The sequence below is a fragment of the Dromaius novaehollandiae genome, chromosome 5 (genome assembly GCF_036370855.1).
Source record: "Dromaius novaehollandiae isolate bDroNov1 chromosome 5, bDroNov1.hap1, whole genome shotgun sequence".
Lineage (NCBI taxonomy): Eukaryota > Metazoa > Chordata > Aves > Casuariiformes > Dromaiidae > Dromaius > Dromaius novaehollandiae.
The window spans coordinates 20007674-20025855 of record NC_088102.1 but is presented as its reverse complement, the minus strand read 5'-3'; the positions used below and the strand labels follow the sequence as shown (position 1 = coordinate 20025855).

At 39.1% G+C, this 18182-nt stretch overlaps 1 protein-coding gene across 7 annotated transcripts in view; it reads right to left on the bottom strand.

The window, feature by feature from the left end:
- NRDE2 (NRDE-2, necessary for RNA interference, domain containing) overlaps positions 1-18182 on the bottom strand; it is a 60809-nt gene that overhangs the window by 29801 nt on the left and 12826 nt on the right. For 3 of the 7 annotated variants that reach the window (XM_064512197.1, XM_064512196.1, XM_064512195.1), the window contains one exon: positions 2213-2937. In XM_064512197.1, coding sequence (XP_064368267.1) covers positions 2213-2291 — 79 coding nt within the window. In that variant the 5' untranslated portion in view covers positions 2292-2937. The remainder of the gene's footprint in view (positions 1-2212; positions 2938-18182) is intronic. The other 4 variants (XM_064512199.1, XM_026112022.2, XM_064512198.1 and 1 more) reach the window with 3 other exon arrangements.

Genomic DNA, 18182 nt, shown 5'->3' with positions numbered 1-18182 from the left:
GTTTCAGATACCACTTAATTTATAAATGGTTCAGGAAAGTTTGTAAGAGAAACAGACACAGGAAGAATGAAACATGGCCAGAATATTATTACCTCAACTTTTATAACACTACAGAGCAGTCCTGAATGATTGCAAAAGCCACCTCAGTTTTGCATATCATGTTAAAAACAACATGATCTCTGTCTCTTGCGGACTTTGGCTTCATATCAGCTCTGAGAATCATCCATCAGAGAGATACCAGAGTTGACAGTCAAGTTCTCAAGTTCTCCCAAGCTGAACGTGTGAAATTTGATATATGCCACCACAAATGTAGTTCTAAGTTAATAATTTTTATAACTTGTACTGAAATGTGGTAGTTAAAAAACAAAGCACAATATTGACTAAAACATAAAATGAACAAGTGATGTTCCCTGAAGTTTTGTCAATAATACTCTTATGAAGAACTTCCAGTGGACCCAAAAAATAACTCAAGAAACAGAGCTAATAACTGGAACCTAAATCTGAAAGTCAGTCTTAACCTCTTTTCCTGTGTAACTTAATCTTCCAGACAGGTGGTCTGTGCTGACATAGAATATGCATAACAAATCTAAAGGCTTAATTCCCAGAGGTTTAAAATATGAGCAAAAGTCTCCACTGCTAGAGAAGTCTTACTGTACCGGTGGTGCTGCAGCTCCTCTCTTCCTAAAAGCTGTAATGTGGGATCTTATTATGTCCAGTATTCCCTGCACAAAGTGTCATTACCAGAATGGGTCCCCAACATGGCTAAAATGTCTCTGTACTGGCAGAGTGAGTATCAACACCAGCTGCAATATCAGCTGGGGGAAACGCAGAACTGGTCTGGACACAGGAAGAAGCAACCACCACCCTGTACTCCTAAGGCTTCAAAAACTCACAGTACTGAGAGTGGACCCAATATACAAGAAATGTAGCCTACGCAAATAGTTGTATGGTAATTTTCATTTGCTGTGGGGTCTAGATGGCAAACAGAGCTAAGGGTGGTAGAGGACTGCAAACCAAAACCACGGTTCACGCCATCTCCCAACAGAAATAAATGTTGGGACTGAGTGGATACCTTAGAGTTTGGTAATGCAGCGCACACAGGGTTCTTCACTCCTTTAATAAAGTATAACTTGGTAGAAAGGAATCACGATAGCCGAAAGAACAAACTGAATCATAACCTTGCTCATAACCTTCTAAAAATATCCTTTACAACTGAAATTTGCCTTAGTAATTATTAAGCAAGTAAGGTAATTAAGAAAACAGTATTTTTTAAGTTATGCAAGGCCAGTGGGGGAAAAAAAACCCCTCGTTTTCTGCATAAAATAAAGCAAATATTCATCACACAAAGATAACTCAGGTGGCTGCTATTTTCAAAGTTAACATGTACCCAGCACCATTTTGATGCAGATGTCCCTATTTCCAAAATTTACATCACAAAAAATAACTTTATTCTGAGCTATAGTAACTTTATTCATACAGAAAGTGGCATGTATTCCAGAGTAACACATACACTCTAAGTTTTCTTTCAGAGTTACCCACCTTACCAGGGAACACAAAAGGACTGCACTTATGCATGTGTAGAACATGCAGAAGTACATATATACGCACACATATATGTAAATGTATACTGTACATGAGGGAGGAGCAGTTAAAAGACTGAAAAGAGGAGATACAGCATTCTAAATAACAACACTTATGCAAAGGACTCAGAAGCAGGACTGCATGGACCTGCCCAGGCAGAAAAGCGGCCCGGACATGCACCAAGCTCCCAAGCCTTCAGAGGCGTCTCAAATAAACCACCGTTGCCGGGGAGCCGCGCGCCAGGCCCTAACGGCTGCGGCCCAACGGCAGCGCCCGCCCCGCCAAGCGCTACGCAAGAACCCTCTAGGGCACTCGCGCCGCCGCCGCATCGTCATCCCCAGCGCGGGGGCGGAGCGGGGCGGGCCCGGCCCGCAGCGCGCAGGCGCACGGCTGAGGCCGGCGGGCCGTCCCGGCCCAGCCCGGGCCAGGCCGTCCCGGCCCGTCCTGTCTCCCCGGAGGGGTGGCGGCCGGGGTAGGTCCGTCAGAGTGCACAACAAGAAGGCGAAAGGCTCGCGGAAGGTCCGGTACGGTGAAAGAGGCTCCGCGCGGAGGCGAGTGGCTGCGAAACGGCTTCCCGAGTGTCGGCCCGCGGAGCACTGCTGGGGGAAAGAGGACTCTCCCAGAACTTTACCTTTCCTGGAGCCCTCGCTGCTGCTGGCTGGGGTCTTTCCGGGCTCGGCGGCACCGGCAAAAGCCGGGAAGAGGGCCATGTCCCGGCTTGCCGCCACTACCACTTGCCCTTCTTACCTTGCCGATCGGCTGTGCAAGATGGCGCTGCGGCGCTGAGCATACTGGGAGATGTAGTCCCTCTGCCTCAGCTCCCAAAATGGCGGCGGGGTTAGGGAGACCGTTGAGGAAGGACTCCATGTTGCGGCTGGTGTTGAGTGCGTCGTGTCTTGCTGCTTCCACCGCGATCCCTGAGGGTTTGCAGTACTGGAGGAGGAAACTCCTTTTCAGCCCTCGGGGAAGAAGAGGGGGAATGGGATTTCCACAGTCAGAGTTGGCCTGCCATGTCCCTTGCCCTGTTTTCCCTCATTTGGCTCCCTGGGGGTAAATACTGCCACAAACTTCCCTCGGGACCAGATTGCTCAGCTTTTAAAAAAGGAAAATATTCCATTCAGTCATACTTCATTTATCTCTGTTTCCTCTATTCCCACATAAGTTTAAAGGTCAATTAGCCAGACAACTTGTCTCAAATGCTAGTAGTGAGGGCTGAGGGAACAGATAGGGCAACTCCTTTTGGTATACTCTCTCACCTCTTGCAATCAGTGGTTTAAAATTTCCTGACCAGAGGTGACATCCTTCATGTTTTCATCATGTTGAATAGCATCACTGAGCCTGCCCTCTATAAAGGAACTGGAAAAACAGTAATTACTTTTATACTTTGGCCTTCTTTCACAATATGTTCCACATTTTAATTATACATTGTATGAATCTGTATGTCCTTTTGTCTCAAGCCCAGTGTCTAATTATTACATTGTGCGTAAAAGTTAGTAAGAGTCCCTGTACACTTTTTCCACAGTTTTATGCGTGTCCCACTTTAGTTTTCTGTTTTCTGGGCTGAAAAAAATTTCCTTTTGTGTGTCAAAGCTACTCTGTTGTCCTCGTTGAATTTATGTAGATTTTCTAACTCCTATGTTAATACACTGGAATTCATAAAAAGGGTGTGGTTAAAGGAACAGGGCCTAATAACCAAATTGGAAAGAATTTGCTTTAAAATTTAGGCTTACCTTCTGATAGCATTGTTTTTGTTTGTGTCTGTTAACATCTATCAAGCTTTGAAGTAAAACATTAGAATGTGAAAAATAAAATACACAATACATAGAAATATATATCTGCTTAAAACTGATAAGATAGGAAAAAAATTCTAAAATAATCACATTAACAATTTACGGCTAAATTCTAAAGAGACAATTTCCAAAAAAGTATTTAAAACTTATCTTGTCACATGCAACTTTTAGCCTTTTTCCTGACAACACTAACATTATCTTCCTGGGTGATTGTCTGTCCTTCTTGCTGCCTGTCATAATTTCTTCTAGTAGTTTTAAAATTCATTACCAATTTCAACCAAATTTAACAGGACATTAGAGGTTGTTACATTCCTACAAATTACATTAAAACAGTTGGCAATGTAGAGCAGAGTTTTCAATGAGGGGAAGACTCCAAAGTGAACACAGTTCTTTCTGAACAGTAGAAAACCAAAATATGGGAGCCTAAACCACTGAGAAAGTTCAGTCAGAATAAGCTTCATTGCTCCTGCTCATGGAACTATTTGTTATAATCCTATTTGAATAGGTACTGAAATGTGTAGATGTCTGTTCTGTAAACCTCAGCACTAGGAAACCTACCACCAATCTATAGAAAATCCCGTTCTCTTAAGAACCGGACTCAAAGCCCATTAAAGATACTGACACTCTAGATGCCTAGATGATCAGATGAACTGAGTTTCGTGATAAAATCGTTCAGTTTATTTGTTGAAATGTCATTATTCACATTGTCTCAGCTATTCATAATGATGATACCTGATAATTTCTCAACAAAGAGAATACAGAAAGAGAAAATGTGCTTTTTGTGAGTAAATTAAATGACCAAAGAGTTTTTAAGAATCTTAAATAAAGACTTATGTCCTGGATCCCTGGAAATTAGCCACAATTATAAATAAAAGAACACATTACCTAAGGGTTTTATTGTTGTTGCCATGCATATATTATTATGACATCAAAAAATTAAATATATATTGAATTCTACTACAGACTTCATGAAGGCAATATTTCCCATTATCTGAAGTGGAAGTTAAATCTGTGTAAACATTGATTTTATATTATTTATTGTTTATTATTTATTTATCATTAGTGAAAATCAGCTTTGTAAAATCTTGTGTTGACATTCTTCTGGCTTATTGAGTGAACAATGCCCATCCTTATGAAATAGTTGTCTTCAATATATTTAGCACCACATATAGCAAGCTTTATTTTGCAGCTTTTGTCTTAAAACCCTGCAAAATGCATTTCAGTAATGTTATATGAATATTTTATTAAGCCTTTACAGGCAAAAAGTACTATTATAAATATATTAATGAAAATGTTGTTTGCCTCAACTTGGTTGAGCCAAACCTTTTTTTTTTTTTTTTTTTTTTGAATTTAGCAAAGATCCTGACCAGAACACCTTTTGATGTCTGCCACCTAAAATAAAAAGGCTAGCTGAAACACTTAGCTTTGTTACTTCAGTTCTATCCTAATAATGGCAAATCCTCAAGCCTTTTACATTATCTACAGAAATACACAGCAGCTGTATACATGACTTCCTGTTATTAACAGGGCAAGCTTTAAAATATCTTACTCAAAGAAACCCCTGCAGTTTGCTCTTAGTATTATATCTACCTATTTAGGGTACTATACTCTGGTATAGTTAATATCAAACCTTTTTAACAATTTCTTTTCTTTGAAAAGCCTTTTTTTGGCTAATGTACATAGCTGCTAAGAGGTATAGTTGTCTAAGTCACTCTGATACTTGGGAAAATTTTACTGAAATTTTAAATGCTGGTGATAATTTTCAGTTGATGTGGAGCCTGAATTCTCTTGTGCTTTTGACAAAAATCATAAGATTATCTTTAGGGGCAAAAAATCTCTCACCAAATCATTATATTATTACAATAATTTTAATAGTTATTTGTGAGTCTGACTTCCAGGAAATAGGTGCCATATGGAGCAATTTGGTCTCCCTCACTAAGGCCTGAAGGGCCACAGCAGGCCATTTAGTTCTTGGCTTCGGACATTTACGTTTTCCTTCTTCATGCTCTCCACACTCTCACCCGACAGCCCGCGATACCCTGTCTTTCACTTCTTTCATATTTTTTGTTGCTTTCTCCATATTTTCTACTTCCATAGTACATCCTGTAGTGAAGTTCTTTCTTCCACTCTGATGACCTAGGAGTCCATGTTAGGATTAGGTTAATCTCACTAGAAGATATAAAGAGACCATCCTCTTTACAAAGGAGGACCTGTTTTCATATGTAAAGGCTTGCAGCATAAGCCTTACAGTGAAAGTGCAGTAAACATTGTAATTTATAGTATATATCATGGTTATCTTGAGCAAAAGCACTAAAAATAAAGGCAACCATTTTGAGTAAGGGCTACATTGAACAGATTTAAAGAAAAAACTATCCCTAAAATACTGTAAAATTTGTAAGAATGTAAGAGTATAATTTGCATTAAGGAGGACAGGAAATGAATGTTGACTACAGAGCTAGATGGATGTATTTATGTGCACTCTCTTTGGCTTTCCTGAACCACCTTCTATGGGATAGTTTAGCAGGCTTCCGCTTTGTGTTCCACCAGCCTCCTGAAGTCTCTTCTATATACCATTCTACTAGCATGCTGTGAAGTACTTTTATTGTAAGAATGCTTATGCAGCTTACTCTAATAGGAAAATAAGTGTTTTTAATATGACTCTTCTGTGATGTTCCAACAGTGAGAGAAATCAGGGAAATGTAAAAGGAGGGTGTTACAATTCTATCTCTCTGCAATGAGACCAATGGGACACAATGAGGTTTCTAATAACACAAGTTCCTTTTCCGATAGTGTGCCAAGTTTCCAGCCTTCCTCTATGTTTTCCCAGTCTCTTATCAGGTTTCTTTCACTGAGAAATCCTTTTGTCTGTGCCAATACTACCTAGATGTATTGAGATCCACTGAGTAATTTTTCTAAGGGCAAATTTTTTGTTGAGACCCATTCAGCAAGCAGAAATGTGACAGCTCCAATTTCAGCTCCACCAGGTGCTACGCACTGCCGTCAGGCTGGTAACCCCAGCACCATCCTGCGGCAGGCCTTGTCACCAGAACAGTTGGGAAGAGAGGATCTGCAGGACATCACATATTTGGGTCTTTAATGATGCCCGCCCTGGTGGTCCTTGTAGCTATTCACACCACTCCATTCCCCTTCGAAGTTCTTGTTCCACTTCCCACGCCTGCCTTTGCTTCCCAGTGAGGAAGAGGACTAGAACTGACTGAGCTCAGAAATGAGCCAACAATCACAGCTCCCATATAGCCAGGTCTCATCCCTTCCTATTTTCTTTCCCCAGGCAAACAGATTCATATTGCAAGCATCAAGCATAACACAGCTGGAATGTTTCATAGAGTAAATGATGAAGAGCTCTCCATCATCTCATGCTTTTGTTATTTTTTGACAGGTGCAGCTCAAGAAGATATCTTCCAAGAAAAAATTCCTCTTAAATGTTTTGATATTGTTCTTTCAGTCTCCAAAATTGACAGATCAAAACTGAACATAGTTTAATGCAAAAGTGTAATAATTTTAAATCTGTCTTTCAACAGTGCTTCTATTGTATTTTTAAAGGGAAGGGAGCTGATTCATATTTAGCAACAAAATCCAAATACTAACTTTCTCTTCAGATTTTAATTATATATTGTATTATGTATACATTTAGTATCCTAGATGAGGATATTGTATAAGATTGCTACTAAATTCAATGTGTCATTTTACCCTCAAAGTAATTGCAGGTCAATAATTTGTATGTCATTTCTAGAGTCTTTTATTCAGAGATTCTGACAATCATATCATTGCTCATTGAAAATACAGATACGTACAATATGTGAATAAAATCTTACCAGTCTAAATCATTAATAAAACTGATATAAAATTACATGGAAGTGGTAAGTACATTTTCCTTCAAAAGGAAAAATTAAATAGAAAATAAACCTATATAAGTTGATCTTCTTCATACATGCACTATTGCTAATATTTTTACAAAGGCTGTCAGGCCATTTTATGAATGATCTTTCTAATGTTTTATTTTAACAAACCTGGTGACTCATTTACTGTTCCAAGTTCTATCTGTAAAATTTTCAGTTATAATAAGCATTGTATCAAACGCTTTCTGGGGGGGGTGAACTGTTACAGGTATTTTTGTGATGGACATATGCAATAAAGATAATTGCTTCAGTTCAGATACACATTTTGATTCTACACTTAAAATCCCTAAGGGAGATTTTTGCACTGTGTTATTCAAGCTGCAAGGCAGTGCTGGCCTTTAACTCTGAATTAAAGTCATGGTCAGATTGAACCTGTATTTGTATATGAAATACATCATAAACTTTACTTTCAATAAAATAAAACAGAGATAATCAAATTAATACGAGAAACCTCAGCTTCTAGGCCATGCTTTAGATAAGCCTGTTAGATTTTTAGACACAAACCTCAGACTTAAATTTTTAGTTCTGCTGCATGTGTGTGTATTAATGTGTGAATATAAATTATATATGTATATAGATTACAAAAAATGAAGGTCTTGATATTGTTGCTGCTACATTTACTGGGAATTTTGCTGCTCACTGGGAACAGAATTAAGCGCAGAAGAGGAAGGAGGTATTTTGCAGAAACAGAACATTCTGTTTGCTAAAAGTCCCCACTAGCATTTTATACAAGCTTTCTCAGAGTGAAGACTACATGACTAGATCCAATTTAAAAAAATTCAGAATAAGAACTCCCTATAGATCCAAAATGCAATTTTATCCAGTTGCTGTTTGTAGAGAAACAGAGGCAAGAGGTTTAATTTGGTTCCTGCAAGAAAAACATCCCATCTTTCTGCCTTTTCTATCTTGTACCCAGGAGGCCCACTATCATTCCTTTTAAAATAACACAGGAATAGATCTTCCTGTAAGAAAAATGCATTTGACATACTTCTTTTATTCACAAATCAAAACAAATTAAGTATTGCATGCCATTCAGACAGAACACATTTAACTCACTGCACCGTTTTGAGGTGGCTTTCTGGCTTCATCTGAAGCCACAGCTGAAGCTTCCAGTTACTGTATTTTTTTTTCCCCATGCTGGAATTGTAGAATCAGATGTTTTAATATGGGGGAGAGGTAATGATATCCCTGATAAGCCTTTCAGAATGCAGCCTATGAAACACATTTAGCATGCTTAAATAATCAGCATTTTTAAATAAATGGGCATTGTCTACATGAAAGGATTTTCAATGTTCTATTATCCATCCACTCCTTTGGAAGCAATTAGGAATTCTGCATTTCCCATGGATTTCATGATTTCTTATGTGAAATACATTCTATTTTCTCATTAGCCTGTGCTCAAGCAAAATTTATCTAGCCATTTATCCCTAGTATCTGACCTTTTGTTCACATAGGTCTGGAAGGGCTGATCTGGGTCCCTGGGTTCAGTCTTTTTAGGCAACCTCATCATATAAGCCTGCTCATAAATGACATTTTGAAATCTGTTGGGCTTTTCTACCTGCAACTCGTGTTGTAAGAGAGATCCAGAGCTCAGTTTTCTGGTGGTCAGAAGCATCCTGATTTCCTGTTTAATTTCATTCATGCTCTGTTTATACCATTTGTATCTCTGCCAGCATTGTCCTATGGCTTAAAATAGCTCTTCCTTCCCCAGAGTGTTTACCTGGATGTACTGTATGCACATTCAGTAATCATATGCCACTCAGCCTTTCTTTCATTAAGCAATTTTAAAACTTCTTCTCATAAGATTGGTTGTCCAATCCACTGAACTTTTTGCACATTTTTAAGTTCATAATCAGAAGTAGGACTGTACACTGTATTCCAGACTCAGTGATACTTTACAGAATGGCATCATACTTCTCAATCTCTACTGAAAATCTTCTACAGTATCACATTTATCTTTTAGTTGGCTGAATAATACTAGCAATTCATAATGACCCTGTGATCAGTTACTATACTCTGGCATTTCCAATCTATGACTTCCCTTGGATGAAACCCCTATTTTATCAGAAAATCTTGTTATTAATCACTAAGGACATGGCCTTGTGTTTTCTATTATATTTACTTCTTATTACTCCAGGCAGCTAGGTCACAAGTTCTCTAGAAAGGGCGTTCTTGATACAGCTCTCTGTGAACAAGGCCTCTCAGTTTTTGTCATTGGCAAGTTTAATTAGCACGTTCATTTTTTTTTCTTGCCACTGCCATTATTAAATAAGATTGGTCTAAATGCTGGTATAAGGAGCCCCACTTGAAACCTTTCTCCAGCTTTATAGTTCTCTTTTCAGCACGGACCCACTATCATCTCTCTTTTAGCCAGTTCTTTACCCTACATTTCTTGCACTACTTCCCATTTCAGCTAGCAATTTCAGAAGTAGCACATCATCGAGAGCTTTACTGAGATAAAATCAGTTGGATCTACCAGGTTTCCATCCATAAAAATTCTGTTACTATTAAAGTATACTCATGATCTACCTTTAGTAAACTTGGATTGAATTTTATCCCATCTTCCAATTATATCCGTATTGTTCATTTTCTTCAAAATTGTTTTAAAGCTTTGTGTATTATTATAGACTACACAGAATAATTGCAAATATATTAAATGTTTATAGAGAAAAGAGTGAACAGGATGGCTCTTTTCTCGTTGTATAGCTCCACCGCAATATAAGAGATGGATTAAAATCTCTACTACATAAAACTTCATGAGCTACTTCCTTCATTAGTCAGTAATGCTCCCCCATTTGAGCAAGTTGAGGTCTTCTAGTTTAGCATCTAAGTTATGGTTCTTTTCATTTCTGTATATATATGTATTCTTTTCTAACAGAAAACTCACCTTTGACCTTCCTTTCTACATTTCATCCTTCCTAAATACTGAAAAAAGTACTCATTAGGCTGGGGATGTCCCTTATACATTATCTCAGTGCTTTGGGGCCCCCTTTCTTTTTGTGGTGGTTTTATCTATATTGCTATTTCTTTTGTCTTACTCTTCCACAAGATCTATTTATGGTTTGTGTTTGGCAAATGCTCCTTGATACCTGCACCTCCAAGCCTCCAAGTCATAGCTTTCTTCATTCATTTCATTCATTCATTCATTCATTCATTCATTCATTTCCCTTCTCCACTCCTTATAGAGCCTTTTATTGTTTCTACTCTCACTGTTGTGGTGATTACTCATCCAGCTTCTATACTTGGAATGTAAATTCCAGATATTTTTTGCATCTCTGAGTTAGATAAATTCCACATCTCTGTCATGTTTAAGTCTCTGATTTATTCAGTCCCTTCAACTACATCAATTACTATGTCTACTCTACCCAAATTTGTTCTTCTGGAATGAAAAAAAGCTCCAAAGTTTTAATTATTGAAGCAGCTTTGTTTATTCCTCCATTTCATTTGGACTTATCATCCAAGTAGATATAAAAGGGCAACTGCTCTGTTTTTTCTATAAATGCAACCAGCTCTCTCCCCACCATTGCTACCTACCTAAAATTAGTCTGAAGAGAGTGAACCTTCCTCCAGAATTTGCTAGAAAATTTCACTTTTGTGAATAGCTAGGAGTATAGGAATAGGTACCTATCACACAGGTATCCATTACTGGTATTGAAAATTTTTAATACCAGATAACTTGTATAATGCTTGAGTTGTATGCAGGATCATCTCCCTGCCAGAATGCTAACCGATGTCACTAGACAGTCAATATGACAGGAATTGAAACTAGTTGATAGACATGCAGTAAAAAAATGCTGCACCATAATGAACTGGCATACTGCTATCCTGAACTATTAATACTCTCAGCACACAGAAGATTATTGTGCCTATAAGAATACCAACTTAACATACCTAAATTATGGATGGCACCACTAAGTTATGATAATGTATTAACTAAGACTAATCAATTATATATTTATTAAAAAGAAATGCTCTTTATCTGATTAGCAGTGAAAGTCCTTTTCTATTATTCTACTAAAGTGCATCTACTTTGGGGATGGTCAACAATATGCTGCACAACCTTGAGAAGAGGAGAATGTACACTTGGTATGCGGTATAATAGCATCAGGAAATGTAATTTTCATGTAGATAAGACAGGACATTTATTTTATTTTATTTTTATAATCTTTCCTCAAAGGCACTACCATGCTTCTTCCATTCACTTCCCTCTCACCTCACCTGTCCCTCAGTGTTTTTCTACACTCATAAAATTGCATAAAAGCCAGTTCTTTTGGCTCAGAAGGCTGGAAAAATTGCTGTACATGCATAAAATGTATTAGGACAAACAGCAAGGGTGACGGTAATTCAAACCTAGTTCTTAGTGCAATAAAATAGGCTAGACCTGTATAATTTCAATGTCCCTGTCCCTTCTTCAGGATGTGAATGGAAAGATATATGTGTGTGTGTGTGTGTATGTATATACACACGCACATATATAAAACACATCCTATTTGATAATTATATATATATTTTTATATATATGTAATAATTACTTTCTCTCAGCTCACCAGTTTTGTTCAAAGCTGCTGGGCCTTCATGAACCCTGGGACCATTTTCACAAATTCCATTTCATTTCATTTCATTATCTGAAATACCCTCTTCCATCTGGCCATAAAAAGGTCCTTTTTGCTCAGAAGACTTGTCACCTTTTCATTTAGAAAAGGGTGCCTGCAGCAGTTTCTGCTAGGTTTGTCCAACTTAATTTTAGAAAACACTATACCTAGGCTTTGTGAGTTGGTATTCCAAATTTGTTAGCAAACAAATCAGTAACAATATATTGGAAAAAAATGTAGTGGTTACATTATGGAAGCACTTGAACAGCTTTAATCCTTCATGAAGGCCCCATTGTGTTAGAGTAACACTACCCCGACATGAACCCTAAAGAGTTTAAAGCCTAGACCAGAAATCATTCTCTTTCAAAATTCTAAGATCAGGGTTTTTTTGGTTGCTAGAAGTAATTACTTTTTATTGCTACTCAGTAAATAACTATTTAAGAAAGGTAAATTAATAGGATTAGCAGTTGGAGACAAGCCTGGAGATAAGCATGTTCAGATAATCAGCACAGTATGTTCAGTGAGGTGTCAGGGACATGGATGACTTGGGGGGAGGCAGGGAGAAACAGAAGAGGAGGAAATGGAGGGAAGAAAGCAATGAGAAGGGCTGGAGTTAGACAACAGGAGCTACCAAATGCCGTTTGTAAATTAACAGCTGTAGCCAAACAGAGGTTCCTGGTAATAGAATTTGTTCTTCTCGGGTCAGGAGAAATATAATCTTTTCAGGTGCTCTCTGTTGTTGAGGGACCTCTTCCCTGGAGATGCCAGCTGTGTCGTGATAGCCAGATGGGGTGGGAGATTTCTCCAGCGGCAGACTCTGACATCATCCCTCCCTGTCTGGGAAGCAGCTCGACAGCCAGCAGATCCTCTGCTTGTCAAGGGAATTTTCTGATCCCTAGCAAAGCTCCTGCTCTGTATTTCTTCCTTTCCTTTGGATTTCTTTCCCTTTTCAATGACGTCTTCTGCACATAAGGACACTCGCCCTCCTAAGGAAAACCATGGCTAGAGCTATCCAGATGCCACTCCTTGAGCTGACCTTTGGAGCCTGATGATCATCTTTTTCCTTTTCCTCCCCCCCGCCCCCAATCAATCTTTTCCCCCCCCACAAGGGGAGCAGAGCAAGAGGAGGAGGCAGCAAGGCCAAGCAGGGAGTTCTCCACGGTTTCGGGCCCTACAACACCGTATCTGTGGGGCAGAGAGCCCCCCATGGCCATTTTATTTGTAGCCTTTCCTTCACCAAAGTCTTTGACAAAGATGGGTGAAAAAGCCAAGGTTCTAGTGTATTTATTTCAAACAAACCGTGAAGTGTTTTGTGTCTTTGTGAAGCCATACAGTTTTTCAGAGAGTACCACACTATGTGTGGTTTGTAATTTTGCAACCCTGCAGTATTCTAAGTGGTGATTAAGCAATAAAACAAAAAGAACACAGTTTTCATGTGCTACAATGAAATCATTTATTAATGCCATCCCTAACTATTTTATTTAGGGTGGGGAGGAGCCTTCCCTCAAAAATTCCAGTTACCAACCACCATTTTTCATTTTTAGTGTTTCACCTGCTCAGAGCAGACATGTTTGGTGATCTTGGAAGCATTGCTTCTACTTGAAATTACTTCTAATTTACAATGGTATAGCTATTAAAATTGGTGGAATTACAGAAGTATAGCTGCCCTGTGGCTGTTTCATAACAAAAAATGTCAATAATAGTTTAAAGTCTTCTAATACCACCTCTTCCCGTCAGCTGTGCCAACACAACTGTTTTTGGGGCTTTTAAAATATATGGCTTATAAAAAAGTTGCTAGCACTGAGTCAGGGAACTGACTGGTTTTAGAAAAAGTGTTAGTCATTTTTTTGGCAGTAACCAGATCTGCATTGTCGCTCCATGAAAAGCTGTGCTAGCACAGCTGGATGGGTGGCATGCCACAGACAGAAAAGGGAACAAAAAGCAAGGGAAGCAGGAATACCTCAAGCTCATATTGCTGCTTGAACAGCAATGAAGTAACAGCCTATGCAAGATGAAAAGTGAGAGCAGGTTTGTAATGCCCATTGAGCCAATCCTCAATTATCTCTGATTAGACTGGCTGTGTTGCAGATTACCCATGCCACAAATGCAAAAATGTCTTGCATCCAGCAGTTACTAGCTGAGGCTCAGAACTACACAAATGTTGCCTGCAAGACTGTCCCTGGTCTGGACACAATACAGACGCCTTCATGCAGGAGAAAGCCACAGACAGTAAATTCTGTCGAACCAAAGCGTACCAAAGAAGTAGCAGAGGTTTCTCCACCCTGTGTTCCCAGAACGAGGAGTGACAGCCAGCGTGCTGCAGTCACACCTCACTGCTTCCCTCAGAAACAGATCAAATCCAGCTGGGCTTCAGGCCAACTGGAGCCAACTTCACGCGGAGACAGCTGAAACGATCCCCAGCATGCAGGATTATGGGAGGCCTTTTAGGTCAGGTGAATATGATACACATGTATGGATCCAGTTTGGATATCTGACCCAACAAATTCTCCTAGAGGGAACTGAGGAGATAGCATGGAGACATCAGTGACAAGCCTGGCCAGTTTCTGGAGGCAAGTATGGGAGCAGAATGAAAAGGCCAAAATGTCATAGGTGACACTACTAGTGAGGCATTTACACTACAAAGTGTTACTTGCAAAAGAAAACAGGAAACATTACAATGACGAGTAGGATGTGCAGAAGCATCCCATCCTTGGCCCGGCTCCAGTCCCATGGAGCTAGCTGTCACAGAGCACCCAGCCGAAGCTGTAAGCTGCTATTTTCTGGTTGTTGGTTATATTGCTAACACAAAGCTTACAAGTACTGTAGTTTCCCACAAACTGTGATTAAACAATCAACTCTCAACAAGTACATTTTAGTGTTAGATAGTGGCTTTGCAGCTGATTATTCTGTATCATTTATACTGCACCATAAATGTGTTTATCATTTTGGATCAGTATAAAAGAATAAAGATTCTGCTATAGAAAAGCAAGCAAATTTCCTTGTGATGCCTTAGTTTTAGGTGAACAGAAGTATTCGTACTCTAATGCATTGCTCTCTACCACTTTGCCTTTAATAGCTCATCAAAAATTCAAAACTAATGATTTTAATACTTTAAAAATATTCAGATAGGTGCCACATAGTGTGACTCCCTTGAATCAGTCAGCTTTGGGCCTTTAATTTTTGTATGTTTTGTCTACTGCATATAAGCTGTCACAACGAAGCCAAAAGAGTATCTGTGTGTTCCTGTGTTGCAATCTTGTGTGATGTTATATTCTAAAAGCATCAACTCTTGTTGGCCCACCTAGTCAGCCAGGTTTCAAGATCTAGAACGTTGTTTCCATTAGGAAGAGAAATTGATGAAATTTGATACAATCCCCTTTATTTATAAAGAATGAACATAACATCCTGTTTTATGGAGCACAGAGAAATTCAAAGGGCTAGGAGCAATTTATTTACTTTTAGCTCCCTGACTCTCTCTAGGTAGCTCTATTCTAAAAACCTTTCTTCCAGCATTTCTGATGCCACACACAGACTCACAGCTGCTTTCAGATCGCTCCCTTGCGTCAGAAATTGTTTCTAAATCCTTGGAAGGCCAGTTGGACTGTCTGAGCCTCCTACTGTCTGTACCTGCATCTGACCCAGTGTTAGTGCAGCATTTTCTACTGCTTGATACTTAAACTGAAGTAACTTTTAATTGTTCCTTGTATATTCCGAATGGAAAGTGGCTCGTACTTTCTCAACAAAATGGCTGAACTGTCCAAATCTCAACACAGTAGCATGTTCTTCATACTTCATTTTTACATATTGTCAAACAAATCCCTTTGGAATTGCACAGAATCTCTCAGCTTAGCCAGATACCACAGGCAATCCCATGTGGCTACCCAATGAAGCCAAGAGAATTACTGCAGGGATGGATTTGGCAGTACAGCATTTTGAACTGAGTTCCCTAAAGCAAGAAATCAGCACAAATGTACAAATCTGGCTGGGTTTGAAGGTTCTGTTTTGCAGCCATCTGTGCAGGCTTCTATTGTTAAACAGGAGTAAAACAAATTCTGGACAAAATGATACTCATTTATGTATGTGTTTAGGTAAAAAAATACACAGAATTGGGAAAGCTGAAAATAACAAGAAAAAACTGTTTTGAATTATGAAAAAACCCACAAAATAGTACACCTGAGCAAAAACCTAAGCATCCAGCTTAACACATGTTGACTCTGCAACAGAATTTCTGAATCCTGACATGATGTTTTAAGCTAAAAGATACAGTTAGCTGAAGACAGTTTACTGTGTGTTCATTTTTCAGACAAAATATTATAAAGCTGAAATGTTGCTTCCTTTATAATGGTACATAAAAGCTTGTATCATTTTTGTAGAAGTAGTAACGTACTCCATTACTGTTTGCCAAATCAATGAGTAATTACATGGTGGAACATACTGCTGCAGAAACCCACTGAGGTCAAGAACTTAGTAAATTCTAAGAACGTACATGAATAACAAAATACCCAGAGCTGTGGTTGTTAATAATTCTGGAAGGATTATTAAATTTCATGCTTCAAGTTTAAGAAAATCTCTTACTATTGAAGATTAGAATTTGACCTCTTACAGGGACAGACTGTCTCCTGTTAACAGCAGTAATTCTTGCATTTCCTCTGAAGCACCTGATTTCGCCATAGCTGTAGAAAGATACTGAATCAGTGAATCTCAAGTCTGATCCAGGATGCTATTTCCTGGGTATCAACCTCTGAGCTTCCTGTGACATTCTTGCTGTTTGGGAGGTGAAAAAATGAGGGTGGTGGCCAGCTTTAGTTATTTTTTCGCCATTTTGCTTTATTAGTAACAATCATTTCAAGGAGGAGGTGCCTAAGTTACGATACCAGTTTATGGACTTTTCTCAGCATGCCAACTCAACTGTTTTTTAATCTCTGCAGTCAAAGATCTTTTTAAATGCAGCTTTGCACAAAAGCACAATCCACATTCTGCTCTCACTCCTATTTGGGACCAGCTTCTGATCAATTTATGCAGTGAAATAAAGTGAGGGTTCAAGTGCACACTGCATTATTAACTGAGTACTCACAAATTCAAACAAGATCAATAATTCTGTTAATTAGCAACATTATTTTTGCTTTTTTAACTCCCTCAGGACTCATTTATGGTAAGTCCTTTCACTGTTCTTTCTCCCTCACCTACATGTAGGCGATCACTTGCAAGGAACGGCACAAGCGGCAGATACGTACACCTAAGGAGCGGTACCAACTCACCTGATCCATGGATTAAGCACTGCCAAATTAGTTCCAAGCAATCACTAACCACTCACACTGCAAACCCTGCCAGTGCCTCCAGCACGCACAGAGCAGTCACTCTGAAACGGTAAGGGTAACCCATGGTAAGCATCTCTACACCTGGAGTTGCGTGTTACCAGCAACTAACACCAATCAGCTGTTGGGCAGAGACTTGATGCTGTAGAGGCCAGCAGCCCTTGTCCCTCCAGCATCACTGCCCCTGCTGCAGGAGCTTAGCCAGAGTCATCTTCTCCAAGACTCTAGGAGCAAGACAAGGTAGGAAAGGTGACATTGATGGAGTGGAGGTGGACAAGGGAATGGAGCTGACCTCTTTCTGTTGAGATGAGGGAGGCAGGTTAAAACTTAGGGTTGGGGCTTCAGTATGTGATGCATGGATAGAGTTACATAAGTGGCATTAGTGCTTAAGTGTGGAAGCATATTTCTTCCCGTATGTGCAAATATACCGGCCTGGGGACAGAAGCTTATAATACGTGTTGCACCAAAGTGTTGCCCCTATCCAATGGGCTAAGCTTGAGAGTCCGTGTTACATATCAGTCTGTTTTGTTGTCATGGAATCTATGCTAAAACTGATTAAAAAAACAGATTGTAAAAAAACAGAATTAAAATTTGCACCTAAGAAGTTACTTGCATATCAAAATAGTATTACAATCAAGCAAGACCAAATCAGAGAGAAAACTTTTTTGTAAGTGGGAAATAACTGAGGAGGTGAAAACTTTGTTCATTCTTACCAAGACCAGTTGTGCTGGCACTTATATTGTGGGGGTAGGTAATGTTTCACATCATCAAATTCAGTTCACAGTAATCTAAATGGCAGTTTCTACTTAGTGTCTTTTCCCAGCAGGAGTATCAGAATAGATGTGAATGTTTGCAAAGGCAACTGCGTGGAGAAAATGTAACGTAGAGTATTCGAAAGGAGAAAACAACGTAGAGTATAGAGTAGAGTAGCGTACAGGTAAAACTAAGTGAAATCAGGCATAAACCTAAGTGTTCAATTTTCAGGAG